The sequence below is a fragment of the Microcaecilia unicolor genome, chromosome 3 (assembly GCF_901765095.1).
Source record: "Microcaecilia unicolor chromosome 3, aMicUni1.1, whole genome shotgun sequence".
NCBI lineage: Eukaryota > Metazoa > Chordata > Amphibia > Gymnophiona > Siphonopidae > Microcaecilia > Microcaecilia unicolor.
In genome coordinates this window covers 225,449,662-225,465,836 of record NC_044033.1, presented here as the reverse complement: position 1 = coordinate 225,465,836, position 16,175 = coordinate 225,449,662, and the positions used below count along the sequence as shown (strand labels likewise).

The following is a 16,175-nucleotide window of genomic DNA, read 5'->3' as shown; positions in this document are numbered from 1 at the left end:
AGTTCTAAAGGCAAGAGGTTGCCGGAGGTGAGGGCTCGGGCTGGCAGTGTTCGCCCTGGTTCCTCTAAGGGCCGGTTTCAGGAGGCCCGTCGGTATCGCCCGAGCAAGTTGGGCTCCTCTTCCTCTTCCTCCTTCAAGCGGAAGTTCTCCCCCAAGGAGCATTCCTTTCGCAGAGACCACCGTCCCGGAGGTTCTTCCTCCGGCCCTCCCCCAGGGTCTCGCACCCAATGATGGGACCCTGGTCCATGGCCCAGAGCAGATAGGAGGACGATTGTCCTCATTTCTGGGCGAGTGGACCAGGGTAATTTCAGACGCTTGGGTTCTGGAAATCATCAGAGACGGCTACAAGTTGGAGTTCCGCCGGCCCCTGAGAGACGGGTTCGTGAACTCTCCCTGCAAGTCTCCCCTCAAAGTAGCGGCAGTTCGGCGGACTCTGGACAACTTGCTCCACCTTGGGGTGGTGGTCCCAGTGCCAGTAGATCAGTTTGGCACGGGACGCTACTCCATTTACTTTGTGGTGCCAAAGAAAGGAGGTTCTTCTCGGCCTATTCTCGATCTCAAGGGAGTCAATTGGGCCTTGAGAATACGGCATTTCAGAATGGAGACTTTCCGCTCCGTGATAGCTGCGGTACAAGCAGGAGAATTCCTGGCATCCTTGGACATCAAGGAAGCTTATTTGCACATTCCCATCTGGCCGCCTCATCAGTGCTTTGCAGTGCTGGGTCGGCACTTCCAGTTCAGAGCCCTCCAGTTCGGGTTGGCTATGGCTCCGCGGACCTTCTCCAAAGTGATGGTGGTCATTTTGGCTTTTCTCCGCAAGGAAGGAGTACAAGTCCATCCCTACCTGGACGACTGGCTGATTCGAGCTCCCTCCTTTGCGGAGTTTGGGAGAGCGACGGACAGGGTCATTGCTCTTTTGAGGTCCCTGGGATTGATCATCAACTGGGAGAAAAGTCAGCTGCGCCCGACTCAATCCCTGGAGTATCTGGGTGTTCGGTTCGACACCCAAGTGGGCAGAGTGTTCCTGCCAGAGAACCAGAGCCTCAAGCTTCAGGCCCAGGTGGGCCGGTTCCTAGCCTCAGCTCCTCGGGCTTGGGATTATGTGCAACTGTTGGGCTCCATGACGGCCACGATGGAGGTAGTGCCCTGGGTCAGGGCCCATATGAGCCCATTATAGCACTCTCTCTTGCGGCGTTGGTCTCCAGTTTCGGAGGATTATGCTATACGCCTTCCCCTGGATCCAGCGGTGCGCAAGGCACTGAATTGGTGGCTGATGCCAGATAAGCTGGCCGCCGGAATGTCTCTTACGACCCCAGACTGGATTGTCGTCATGACGGACGCCTGCTTGACGGACTGGGGAGCCCACTGCCTGGGAAGGATGGTGCAGGGGCTTTGGTCTCCTGCGGAGGCGAAGTGATCCATCAACCTCTTGGAACTCCGAGCCATTCAGTTGGCGCTTTTAGAGTTTCGTCAGTTACTGGTACTGAGGCCAGTTCGGGTCCTGTCAGACAATGCCAAGGCTGTGGCCTATGTCAATCGCCAGGGAGGTACCAAGAGCGCCCCTCTAGCCATGGAGGCCATGAAGTTATGCCTGTGGGCAAAAGCGAATCTGGACCAACTGTCGGCGGCTCACATTGTGGGAGTCCTGAATGTCCAGGCGGACTTTCTTAGTCGCCATACCTTGGATCCCGGAGAGTGGCAACTGTCTGCTTCGGCGTTCTTGGAGATCACGAACCACTGGGGCATGCCGACCTTGGACCTGATGGCGACCTCGGCAAATTGCCAAGTGCCGCGGTTCTTCAGCAGAGGTAGGGACCCGCGATCTCTGGGGGTCGATGCTCTTCTCCAGCAGTGGCCGGTACAGGAGCTTCTCTACGTGTTTCCGCCCTGGCCAATGATGGGCAGAGTTCTCGGCCGAGTGGCGAAGCATCCAGGCAGGGTGGTCCTCCTGGTAGGTCCCGATTGGCCCAGATGTCCTTGGTATGCGGACCTAATCCAGCTTTCCGTGGGCAGGCCTCTGCGGCTGCCAGCGGAGCAGAGCCTCTTGCATCAGGGTCCCGTGGTGATGGAGGATCCCCTTTTGGTCTTACGGCCTGGCTCTTGAGCGGAAGTGGCTGAGGAAGAAGGGTTTCTCGGACAAGGTAATCGCCACCATGCTGAGGGCAAGGAAGCACTCTACTTCTACTACTTACACCAGGGTTTAGCGTACCTTTGCATCGTGGTGTGAGGCAGGCTCCCTGTCGCCCTTCACGGCGCACATTGCTTCAGTGTTGGCGTTCCTGCAAGAAGGTCTGGAGAAAGGCCTGTTGCTCAGTTCGCTTAAAGTCCAGGTAGCAGCTTTGGCTTGCTTCAGGAGTCGACTGAAGGGTGCTTCCATGGCTTCACAGCCAGATGTGGTGCGCTTTCTTAAAGGAGTTAATCACCTGCGCCCTCCTCTGCACTCGATAGTGCCTACGTGGAATCTCAATCTGGTGCTGTGGGCCTTGCAGAAGCCGCCCTTTGAGCCCTTGTCAAGGGCGTCACTGAAGGACCTGACGTTGAAAGCGGTCTTTTTGGTGGCAATCACTTCAGCCAGAAGAGTTTCCGAGCTCCAGGCGCTCTCGTGTAGAGAGCCTTTCCTGCGGTTCACTGAGGCAGGAGTGTCGATTCGCCCAGTGCCTTCCTTCTTGCCCAAGATTGTTTCTCACTTCCATGTGAATCAGCAACTTTGCCTACCCTCCTTCCGTAGGGATGATTACCCAGAGGATTACAATCCTTTAGATTGTAAGCTCCGTTGAGCAGGGACTGTCCTTCTTTGTTAAATTGTACAGCGCTGCGTAACCCTAGTAGCGCTTTAGAAATGTTAAGTAGTAGTAGGAGTACTCTGCTCTCAAATGTCTGGATGTTAGACGAGTCATCATCAGATACTTGGAAGTGACCAATGATTTCCGGAAATCGGATCACCTGTTCGTGCTGTTCGCAGGCCCTCATAGGGGTCTGCAGGCATCTAAGCCTACTGTGGCATGTTGGGTCAAGGAGACGATTGCGGCGGCTTATGTGGCTGCAGGGAAGATGCCACCTATCCACCTGAAGGCTCACTCCACTAGAGCACAGGCGGCCTCGATGGCAGAGTCCAGATCTGTCTCCTTGGAAGAGATTTGCAGAGCGGCGACTTGGGCGTCGGCTCATACCTTCTCAAGACATTACCACTTGGATGTAGCTGCTCGGGCCGAGGCCCAGTTTGGAGCTTCAGTGTTGCGTTCTGGGATTTCCATTGTCCCGCCCTGGGTGAGTACTGCTTCGGTACATCCCACCAGTCTATGGATTGATCTGCTTGATGATATGGAAGGTAAAATTATGTATCATACTTGATAATTTTCTTTCCATTAATCATAGCAGATCAATCCATAGCCCCTCCCAGATATCTGTACTGTTTGGTTTCTAGTTTCTGGTTTTTCAGATATGTTTCAGGTTCAGGTTCAGTCTTCAGTTCCTGTTCAGGAGGACTTTGTGTTCAAGTTCTTCCCATTGGATTTTCCTTGAGTTGAGACAATTTTGTGTTACAGTGAGCTGCTGCATTCCTCTCCCCCCCTTTCGACGGTGGCTGGATTGATTTCTAAATTATGCTGGCGCTCCCTCCCACTTTGTGCGGTAGTAGAGCAGTTTTGTATCCCTCCCGCTTCGGCAGTGTTAGGGTAAGCCAGCTCCTCCCGCGGTTGCGGTAGCAGGATAAGCCAGTCCCCCCCCCCCCCCGCGTCGGCGGGTGTGGTCCCCCCCCCCGCTTCGGCGGTGGTGGGCTGGAATGCTCCCCCCCCGCTTCGGCGGTGGTGGACTGGGTTGATCCCCCCCCGCTTCGGCGGTGGTGGGCTGGGCGGAGTGTCCCTTTGTTGGTGTAATTCTCTATATGCTGAGTCCTGTTAATGGAGCTTTGATATCGACCATACTGAGGAGTTTCCGGCAGCACATGACCACATATAGGGAGGCAAAAGATTGCTCTCTATCTCCACCTGCTGGTAGATGGACACAACCCACCAGTCTATGGATTGATCTGCTATGATTAATGGAAAGAAAATTATCAGGTATGATACATAATTTTACCATTTCCTTTATGGTAAGGTAAGGTTCACCTAACTGTAGGTGGCTGCAATTAGATCTGTTACAAGCAGGTCTAAATACTGGCGCCTAAGTTAGGCGCACAGGCGTGATTCTCTATCAGCATGCAAAAATCTGAGAACAAGCCCCCCCAACCACGTCCCCCCCCCCCCCCAATATGTTTATGCATGATATGATTTAGGCACAATTCGTTATAGAATTAGATATGTGCCTAAATCCTAATTATTGGCAATTACGGCTGATAATTAACTCGGAATTATCATTACTGATTGCCTTGTTCAATTAAGTTGTGGCCTCTCTTTATAGAATCACGCTATGAGTGTCTTTAATCGATGTTGATTTTTCAGGCACAATATATAGTTCTGTTAAGGATGGATCATTTAGCGCTTCCAATGTAGGAATTGCTATGTGCTCCTCTGTTAAATCCTAGTAGTTACCGTGTGCTTATGACTACATTAGTGCATGACCTGTATAAAACATATCCTCAAAAAGAAAAACATTAGATTTGTAGCTAACTTCCACTAAAATCTGTGTTAACTCCAAATCCTAATGAACTTTAGTAAGCAAACCCAGTGGCGTAGCAAGGGGGGGGGCGGGAGGGGCAGTCCGCCCCGGGTGTCAGCTTGGGGGGGGGGTGCTCCCTGCCACCTTCCCCCCCCACCCGGGTGCAGCACGAGCTGAGCACCCTACCTTTAAAGAAATTTCGGAAGCCGTGGAGAGGCGAGGTGCAGCGCCTCGTGCCTGCAAGTAAAAGAAGCGAGGATCGTCATTGGGCCTTTCCTCACGCTATCTGTCCCGCCCTCCGCTGATGCAACTTCCTATTTCCGCAAGGGCGGGAAAGACAGCAGCGCCTCGCCTCTCCACGGCTTCCGAAATTTCTTTAAAGGTAGGGTGCTCAGCTGGTTGGAGGGAGCTGAGGAGGGTAGGCACTGGGTCGGGGGGGAGTGTTGATGTGCTGAGGGGGGGTGTCATCGTGCTGCACACGGGGGGGGGGGGGGGTGCAAAGGCGAACCGCTCTGGGTGGCAGCCCTCCTTGCTACACCACTGAGCAAACCGCTAAGTAACATTGTGAGCATTAATTTAAGAACTCAGCCTTGGTAAATTTTCAGAGAGGCCAGTTTGGGAGCATACATCTCAGTTACAAGCACACATCCTTTGAATATCAGGCCCAGTGGCTTTTTTGAATGCACTGACTCTTCTCTGGTTTGTTTTCCTGTAGGCAAGCTTTCTGCAGATGTTGGTAAGTAATTTTATATTCATTTACTATAGCTGAAAATATTCCAGTTCCTAAGTCAATCATTAGGAATATAAATAACTAAGGGGCCCTTTTACTAAGCTGCGTAAGCACCTATGTGCACCCAATGCATGCCAATTTGGAACTACAGCCCGTTTACCACAAGGCCCGGGCGATAATTTCATTTTTTTACATGTGCCTAGTTCACGCGCCGGAAAATATTTTTTATTTTCCAGCACACGGCAATAACCAGTCAGTAATTGTCATATTACGCATGGTGACCATTATCACTCGGTTAACGCGTGAGACTTTACCGCTTGGTCAATGGCTGGCGGTAAGGTCTCAGACCCAAAATGGATGCGCACCAATTCTCATTTTGCCACACATCCATTTTTGGCCCCCCAAAAAGGCATTTTTTACATATGCGCTGAAAAATGATTCTGCGTACAGCCAAAACACGCGTCTACACTACCGTAGGCCATTTTTCAGCACACCTTAGTAAAAGGACCCCTAACTTGCTGGTAGATATGAGGATCATGTGGTAACTTGTCTAATGCAAAAGTAGTGGACCTCACAAGATACCAAAGTAAGATTTGATCAAAATCCAGAGAGAAACCAGCTGTCATGATGCATGTAGATACCAATATCATTGGGAGATACAGGAGACAAGATAGAGAAGCTAACAGATCAATATTTAAACATAACAGTCAGTATTTCCTTTAAATGGTGGTTCTGGTGTTTAAAAATACCTGAATATTCCTGTCTATTGTCCATATAGGAGAAAATTCAATAAATGGAACCGAAAATTCAGCACCAAAAATATTCAGCACTAAGCACTATGTTATAAAGGGAGCGTGCCTTTTATAGAATAGCATTTGGTATAGATCCAGCGCCTAACTTTGGGGCAGGTGTAAATGTTGGTGCCCAACTTGCTTTGGGTGAATTCTGTAATTCCACTATGCCCCCTTTTCAGATACAAACTATGAGAGTTGAGTGTGTTATGTATACTCTCATTAATACGAGAGCTCAAGGCAGAATATGGAACCACCACCACAAGATTATCATTCTCCTGTGTAGTATTATCCTGTAATAACAAGTCCCGACAAGAGTATTTAGCTCTCAAGTATGCTGTTTTAATGATTGTTCTAGGATAACCTCTCTTCTGAAAACGTGAAGCCATCTTTGTTGCTTGAATTTCAAACATCATATCTTCTGAACATATTCTCTTAGCCCTTAAAGATCCATTCCAAACAAAAAATATATCGTCCAAGAAGTGCTTCCATAAAGGAATATGCTTAAATTCTTCCAGACCATACACAAAAACTTCCTCAAATTTTGCTAAATATAGGGTGGCAATGGAGGGAGCTAACGATGCCCCCATCGCCACCCCTTGAATTTGTTGAAAAAACTGATTCTGAAAGAAAAAATAATTTCTCTCTATCACCAATTGCGCAAGTTGCATTAAAAAAAATTTTTATATTCGTTGTGAAGGAGGATGCTTATCCAGTTCTTCATCAATAATCTGTAAAGCATCTTTTTGGGGAATAATAGTATAAAGTGAAGTGACATCTACCGTGACTAAAAAAGTGTTATCCAGCACATCTATCATTTGTAGGCAACGAAGAAAATCTGTAGTATCTTGAAGATATAATTGTACCTTCATAGCTGCTGGTTTCAAAAAAACATCCAGGAACTTAGATAAGGGCTCCAAAATAGTCTTACATAATGCCACGATCGGGCGACCAGGAGGGTTTTGTGCATTTTTATGAACCTTTGGGAGAAAATAAATCCTCAGGATTTTAGGATTTTCTTCCAGCAAAAAACGAACTTCCCTCGATGTCAACATTGAACTTTTAATTGCCTCCAATATTATCTCCTTTATTTCATTTTTCAAATCATTGGTAGGGTCAGATGACATTTTTTATACGTTCTTTCATCCCCAAGTTGTCTCCAACCTTCATCCAAATATTCTTGCTTGCCCCAAACCGTGACAGCACCTCCTTTATCAGCTCTTACAATAAGTACTTCTGTTTGATTCTGCAAAGAAATCAATGCTTCTCGAAGTTCTCTCGATAAATTCTGAGGTTTAAATTCAAACTTCAATGCGCATTCTAATTTTTCTAAATCGTGCAATACACATTTTTGGAAGGCTAAAATAGATGGATCAAGATTATCAACAGGCATCCAATTAGATCTCGGTTTCACAATTGAAATATCAGGATAGCTTGGACAATCTTGAAAAAAGATTTTTAAGTGCAATTTTCTAAAGAATTTATACAATCCTATTCGTGTAGTGAAGGGATCATAATAAGTGGTAGGAACAAAACCTAAACCCAATTGATTCTGAACAGATGTTAATTGATATGTAGAAATGTTTATGACTGCTGATGAGTCTGATTTGAGCGCGCCCTGGTTTGATAGTAACGGTTCGGTCCTGATGGAGTGTATTGATCTTGCAGTTGGAATCGTACTTGATGAGGCTTTTTGCCTCGATTGTATGGTCTTCGATTGTCTAAAAAAGTAGATGATCTTTGTGGAGCATTACCCCCTGATATCGATCTTCCTACTTCTTCTCCACTTGAGTCACTATCACTGAAAGGCCCACTAAAAACCGTCTCAGAGGTGGTCTTAATAAACCTTTCCTTCTGCATCCAATAATAAACATGATTGGTGGCATAATCCTTCTCTTCCCGTTTGAATTTTTTGATTTTAAACTGTCTAATCGACTCTCTTGCTGTTCTCAATTTAGTCGCCAGATCTTGTTGGAATTTAGAGTATTCCTCTGTCGGGGTACTCTGTTGTAATTGTTCAGCCATTTCTGCAACTTTATTTTTAAGATCCTGTTCAACCACCGAAGTAGTTTCCACAATTAACAACATTAAGTCTCTACTACACTTATTAAGGATAGCATTCCATTTCTTAACGAAATTCTCATCATAAGTGAATAGAGATGGTGCCTTTTGCAGTCTTAATCCGCTTGGGATCATGTGACTTTTGATATATTGGGCCATCGTATCCCCGTGTAGTTCAGCTTGTATCAATCTTCTATTAATATTTTCCAACTCCAACCAGGATATATTCCCTGAACCAGATCTATCTTCATCTAATAAGGTCGCTCTGTGTATTAGTTTATGTTGGATTATTTGTAGTAAATAATTAGCAGATTTTTATACACACAGCTTCAGCTTTAGAAATGTTAATTTCTTTTCTTCATCTCTCTCACATACACCCCAGAATAATTCACTGCTGAGTCACTTTAAAGTTGAATTAACAAAACATCTGTTTACTCACAGTTTTAGTTAGATTGATATTCAGACAGGCTTATATAACATAATACAATACATTTGGATTATCAGCTCTTTCCATGTGCTTAGATGGTAATGGATGCTCACACCATAGATCCTCAGGTTAGGAGAGATCATGAGCTCCATGTGCTGCACAGGAAGTTGCATGGGTGTGACCTCTCTAGGCAATTCACATCAGAGGTCACAGAGTAATCACAGAGAAAGACAAAAAACATTGCTGACAGACAATGCATGTAAAACACAATACATTATTCCAACAAACCCCTTCTCATGCATAACTGTCATGCAATTATTAATTCATACAAAGTCCAAGCTTTATTCGCAGATTCTCAAAACGTTCTCTGGGTAACGGTTTGGTCATGATATCAGCTGTCATCTCACTGGTGTGACAATAGTGTAGACTGATAACCCCTTCTTTCGCCAGCTCTCGCACGTTGTGATATTTCGTTGCGATGTGCTTGGTGCGCGACTGAACCTTGTCATTCTGTGACAGTCTGATGCAGCTCTGATTATCTTCCATTATCTGGATTGGTCTCTGTTCATCTATTCCAAAATCCAGCAAAAGTTTTTCAATCCACATCAGTTCTCTGCATGCTTCTGATACAGCCACATATTCAGCTTCTGTAGAAGACAGACTCACAATACTTTGTTTATGACTGGCCCAAGAAATTTGTACATTTCCATACATAAACACATATCCACTTGTGGATTTATAATCAGAATGATCCCCTGCCCAATCTGAATCACAGTAACATATTAGTTTTGGATTACTATTGGCTGAAATCTTTAATTTACAATCAATGGTACCTTTTAAATACCTTACCATCCTTTTAACTGCAGTCCAATCTGATTTGGTAGGTGAGCTGACCCTTCTGCTCAAAATTCCTACTGCATTTGCTATATCAGCCCTGTATGTGGTAGTTAGATATAAAAGCTTACCTATGGCTGATCTATATTGGATGTTATCTGGTAAAGGTTCTCTTACTGTTTCATCCTTCAGAAAATCAGTGATCATGGGAGTGCTTACAACTTGGGCATCTTGCATACCTAAACTTTCAATAAGCTCATTTATTTTCTGCTTCTGGCTTAGAAGATAAGAACCATCATTTTGTTTCTCAATTTCTATACCAAGATAGTATGACACATTACCAAGTTCTTTTATCTCAACATTCAGGTTTAAATATTTTACAATGTCCTTGTACTCTTGCTCACTTTCGCTTGCAATGAGCAGATCATCAACAAAAGCTAAAATGTATGCATATTGTCCATTTCTGCACCTAGTGTACAAGCATTTATCTGCTTCACCTTGCTTAAATCCTAAATTTGTCAATATTTCATGCAATTTGTCATTCCAACATTTTGCACTTTGCTTTAATCCATAAAGACCTTTGTTTAATTTACACACTAGTTGTCTTTGTTTTGTATTTATGAAACCTGTTGGCTGTTCCATGTACAAGTCTTCAGTTATATCTCCATGAAGAAATGCTGTTTTCACATCAATGTGGTTGACTTGCATGCCTTTTGAGACTGCAATGCTCAGAAGTGTTCTAATTGTCGTGTGTTTCACTACAGGTGCAAACACTTCATCAAAATCTTCTCCATATTTTTGAAGATATCCCTTTGCGACTAATCTGGCTTTATACCTTTCCACGTTTCCTTGTGCATTCCTTTTTAACTTGAATACCCATTTGCATCCTATAGCTTTCTTGCCAGGAGGTAATTTTGTAAGAATCCAAGTTTTATTTTTATGCAATGCATCAATTTCTTCTTGTGCAGCTTTACGCCATTCAGCAGCTTCTTCTGCTGGCATTTTCTCAATCTCATCCCATGTTAAGGGCTCTTGAGCTTCTGCTGACTTTGTTAGGTAAGACAGTCTTGGGGGTGGAACACCTTTGTTTTCCCTGGATGAGCGTCTGACAACAGGTTGGTCCGACCTTTCCGTATCCTCTAAATCTGAGAGTCCTTCTCCAATTGATTCCCCTTCTCCAACTGTACTGTCTTCTTCAATGATCCTTTCTGTGTCTGCTTCCTCTGCCTGTTCCTCGTTAGATACAGATGAGTTGCTTTCAGACATCTGCCTTGGTATGGCATTTATATACACTGGCATGTCTATTATGGTTCTAGTTTCATATTCTGGATGATAAGGCTCATCTGGGATAATCCAGCCTTTATCAACCCTTTTGTTTTCATCAAAATATGTAACATGTCTTATGCCAACAATGCCAGTTTTCAGATTCAAAATTCTATATCCTTTGTGTCCTGGAGCATAGCCAACTAAAATGCCCCTTTCTGTTGTGGAATCCAGCTTATGCCTTCTTTGCTTTGGTACATGAGCATATGCTGTACTTCCAAATGTTCTTATGTGTGACAGGTTTGGCTTCCTACCATGCCATGTCTCATGTGGTGTGCGCTCAGCGCCTTTAGTTGGCATTCTGTTTTGTAGGTACACTGCTGTGAGAATGGCTTCCCCCCATAGTCTTTTAGGGAGATTGCTATCTGACAGCATACATCTGGTCATTTCCACAAGTGACCTAAATTTTCTCTCTGCAACAGAATTTTGCTCTGGTGTATAAGCTACTGTTGTGATATGCTGAATGCCTTCTTGTTCTAGAAATGTGCGCATGCTTTGTGAAGTGAACTCACCACCATTGTCGGTCTGAAGAACCTTTGGTTTTCTTTCAAATTTATTGCTCACCATGGCTACGTATTTCTTCAGCATGTCTGTGACTTGACTTTTTTCTTTCAGCAAATAGGCCACACAGTATCTAGAGAAATCATCCAAGAACATTAGCACAAATCTGTTATTTCCCAATGATGGGATATTAAACGGTCCACATAAGTCACTGTGTATTAAGTCCAGTACTTTATTACTCCTATTTCCTGTGTATGCAGGAAATGAGGGTCTCACACCTTTTTGAGTAACACAGTCTATGCATTTCTCCATTTTACCAGTATCTGCACTTATTTGAATGCCTGTGGCTAGTTGCCCACTGTGAAGATCCTGGATCACCTTATTATTCATAATTTTTATTAGTTTTATACATACTTTACAGAGATTATCATACTGCAAAAGTATAATGCAGCCATTAGAAAATAATAATACATCAAATTATCTAAGTAAAATCAAATATTGGCTTCCTTAGACCTCAATAATAGGGGGGCAGGAAATAGTGAAGTTATACAAAATCATAACTTTATGAATGAAAATTTGGTTCCGTCAGTCCCATTATAATTCTAATTCTATCGTTGTTTAGTGTCTAGGAAAGACTGCAGCTGTTCAGGAATATAATATATATATTTAACTTGATTCAACCTAATAACACATTTACATGGGTAAGCCAGGAGGAAAGAACCTCCCAGTTCCAACACCTTTGACCTCATAGACAGAAATTTTTTACGTTTTTCTTGTGTGGATTTAGTCACGTCCGGGTAGAGCCAAATCTTTTGGCCTGCAAATTCTCGATTAGTAGATTTAAAGTAAAGACGCATAACTGCGTTTAAATCCTGTTGAAATACAAAGGAAATTATCAATGTCCCCCTTTCTGGTGATTCCTCAATTGTTTGCTCCAGGATAGCTGTAACATTTTGTAAATCAATAGAATTTCCTGTCCCAACTTTTTTCATCGTGCTTGGTATATAGTAGATTTTATCCAGAGGAGGAAACACTTCTTGGGGGAAATTTAAATTTTCTTTTAAGTATCTCTGAAACAAATCTTTTGGAGATTCTCCCAGTATTTTAGGAAAGTTCAACATTCGAAGATTCAATCTCCTATTGAAATTCTCTACCTGCTCCAATTTTCTTCTAATTTCTATATTATCTTTCACCACTGCCATTTTAAATTCTTCTGTATGCTTTGTCTCTGTCTGTAAGGCCTCAATCTTTGAAGTAAAATCTTGTTTTGCCAAATCTAGGGAACCTTTCACTTCCTGGATGTTAAGATTTAAAGTCTTTACCTCATCAGAAGATTGTCTCAAAGTTTGTTCAATTTCTAATAGTTTCAGCCAGATCTTGCCCAGGCTCACCTCCGTCTCCTCTGCAGCTGCAGTTCTCTTTACAGAGCTAGGCTCCCCTCTGGGCTCCCCGGGATAGCCCTTTCCGGGCTCCACGAGAAACCCCGACTCGCTCAGAGCAGTTGCAGGGCATGGAGGCGTCGTAGAAGGCGGGGAGAGAGAAATTTCTATTTCCTGCGGGGAAGTCGCTTCACCGACCTCACCCGCTAAGGACTCCGCACCGCTTCTTCGGGACAATGCAGGGAAGAAGCGTTCCAAACCTCCGCTTGCCGGTGTAGACGTCGCGGGGTGAAGGGGAATCCCCCGAGTCGTCCCTTTACGCTTAGTATGCGGCATTAAGAAAGCAGGTATATAATTATATATTCTACAAGCAGGCAAAGGCAGGAGCTCTCCTTCAACGCGTCTGCTCACGGCGCCATCTTGACACGCCCCCCATCCTGGATCACCTTAAAATCACGATGTCCCAGGCGGCGGTGCCAGATTTCCAGACTACATTTACCATCATTCTTCCTTACTTGCGCCAGATGTGAGGCTTCACCTGAAATGCTCAGTTTATAAACATCATTATTCATAAAAGCTTCAGCATACACTTCATCATTTTTAGAGATTGTGCACTTATTGTTTTCAAAATGAATCGCAAATCCCTTCTTATCTAATGTAGATACACTAAGCATATTGCAAACTGCTTGGGGAATATACAAGACATCACTTACAGGAATTTCTTTAACTTCATTAGACACTTTGCATTTTAAGAATCCAATGCCTTTTGCTTGGATCTGAGCAGTCCCTGCGTTTGCAGTATGAAGAACACCTTCTTCTGGACTCATTTCCTGAAAGAAATCCTTACAATTGGTTAAATGGCATGTGCTCCCCGAATCCAAAATCCAAGTACTTTCATTTGAATTATTATTTACCATAGTCAAAGATTTTTCTGCCATTAGAAAGCTCTTATGTTTATCATTGTCCTTTGTACATTTCCTGCTTGGAAAATTCTTTTGTTCCATTGGATTAGGTGAGCTAGAGGGGGTGTTTTGTGTTTCCTTACACCACTTAGATACATGTCCCTCCTTTCCACATGAGTAGCAAATCAGCTTGCCCTTGGGTGGAGTTTTCCCATAGCTCCGCCTTCCTCTATTCTTTGCCAAGAAATTTGTTTCATTTCTCTCTGACTGTCTTTGAGAACACATCTCCTCAGAATAATTTATTATGCATTCCTGCCTCAGTTTTGATGCTGCCTGTTCAAAAGATTGCCCTTCAATGGCTTCATTCACAGACCTAAAAACATCAAACTTCTTTGATAGTGAGGTAAAAAGAAATGCTCTTTTCAATGCATCACACATGGGAATTCCAGAAAGTTCTAGCTTTTGAAATGAAGACATAAGATGCATAATGTGATCATTACACTTACTTTTATCCCTTAATTTGGTTTCATTCAACTCTGCCAACCAAATTGGTTGCTGTTTTGCATATGTAGTTGCATACATAGTTCTCAGTTTATCTAAAATTTCCTTTGCTGTATCTTTTGCCTCCACTAATATGGCTTGTTTCTCTGAGAGAGCTTCAAAAAAACATGCACTTCACATAATAGTTTGCATTGTCCCATTCAGCCATATTTTCAGCTGTTCTGTTTTGGTCTAAACATATACTTAATTTCTTTGCTTGAAGGAGACATCTGAATCTTAGCTCCCATTGCTGATAATTATATGCAGTTAATTTAGGCACCTTGAGAGAGTGGGGAAATGGTGAATTTCCTCCCTCAGCCATTTCTTAGCCTTGCCTTCTGTTTGGTGTGTGGGGGGGAGAGAGAGAGACAGACTGAATCTTTCTTTTAAAACTTAAGAGAAAAAATTGGCTTTTTCACTGCCTGGTAATATTTCTCTTCTTCCTTTTTCAATTCCTGGGCTGGGCCCATAACCCTTTTGTTGGATTATTTGTAGTAAATAATTAGCAGATTTTTATACACACAGCTTCAGCTTTAGAAATGTTAATTTCTTTTCTTCATCTCTCTCACATACACCCCAGAATAATTCACTGCTGAGTCACTTTAAAGTTGAATTAACAAAACATCTGTTTACTCACAGTTTTAGTTAGATTGATATTCAGACAGGCTTATATAACATAATACAATACATTTGGATTATCAGCTCTTTCCATGTGCTTAGATGGTAATGGATGCTCACACCATAGATCCTCAGGTTAGGAGAGATCATGAGCTCCATGTGCTGCACAGGAAGTTCCATGGGTGTGACCTCTCTAGGCAATTCACATCAGAGGTCACAGAGTAATCACAGAGAAAGAAAAAAAACATTGCTGACAGACAATGCATGTAAAACACAATACATTATTCCAACAGTTTAGACATTTGGTCATCTGAGTATCCAAACATTTCTAAATCAGGTGTAGTCGCCATACTTTCAGCTGAATCCAGGTCACAACTTGAATAATCCAATTAAATAGACCTCAACTTATAGTGTGGGGAGTACTTCAGTGTCAAAATTATCACTCTCCCAGACACCTAATTCTTCAAATGACTTTCTCAACCTCCATTATCACAGCATAACTCCTAATGATAGACATATAAACATTAATTTTATTATCCGGGGATCTTCAGATTTTTCAAAAGTTTCCACCGTATGGGAACCACGTCCCAAAATGTAAATGGTGTTCTTTACATCCTTATTGATCAACCTGTGAAACACTTTATTTTTGTATATATCTTATGACATTGTTAAATGGTTATATATGTTTTTATATTTGTGTTTTGTTTTTATAGTTTGTACCCCTGATGCAGCCTGAGGGCGAAACGTGGCTTTGTTGTTTTTTATCTACTGTTTTGTAAGCAGTTGTGTGCCTTTTTGTAGAATTCAGGGGATAATGACACCATTATCTGGATAATTTAGAAGAGCTTTCCTGCACACTGCTGTATGTAAGCTTTAACAAATTTTCAAAATGAAAATGCATTCATACTCTCACATTGAAAATTCCCCAAGGAAACAGCCACATTTTTATGCCTAGAAAAAGAGACATGATCGCCAGTCAGGCAAATATGCATTGGCCCTAATTAAACAAGGAGCACTGCTGAATATGGTGGTTATTTTAGAAGCTCTATTTGTGTACATACGTATTGCTATACTGGGACAGACTGAAGGTCCATCAAGCCCCTGCATCTTATTTCCAACAGTGGCCAATTCAGGTCACAAGTACCTGGCAAGATCCCAAAACAGTACAATGTATTTTATGCTGCTTATACTAGAAATAAGCAGTGGATCTCCAAGTCATTTTAATAATGTCTTATGGGCTTTTCTTTTAGAAAGCTAGCCAAACCTTTTTTTTAAACCCTGCTAAGCTAACTGCTTTTACTACATTCTCTGGCAACGAATTCCAGAGTTTAATTACATGCTGAGTAAAGAAATATTTTCTACGATTTGTTTTAAATGTACTACTTTGTAGCTTCATTGTGTGCCCCCTAGTCCTAGTATTTTTGGAAAGAGTAAACAAGCGATTCACATCTATCCGTTCCATTCCACTCATTA

The 16,175-nt window shown here is 43.2% G+C and overlaps 2 protein-coding genes across 2 annotated transcripts in view; both read left to right on the top strand.

Annotated features, from left to right (window-relative positions):
- Positions 1–16,175, top strand: part of LOC115466343 (butyrophilin subfamily 1 member A1-like) — a 494,943-nt gene that overhangs the window by 143,455 nt on the left and 335,313 nt on the right. Inside the window, exon 6 of the mRNA XM_030197531.1 lies at positions 5,312–5,332. Within this exon, the coding sequence (XP_030053391.1) occupies positions 5,312–5,332 (21 nt within the window). The remainder of the gene's footprint in view (positions 1–5,311; positions 5,333–16,175) is intronic.
- Positions 1–16,175, top strand: part of LOC115466338 (butyrophilin subfamily 1 member A1-like) — a 1,244,786-nt gene that overhangs the window by 1,166,151 nt on the left and 62,460 nt on the right. The window lies entirely within an intron of this gene.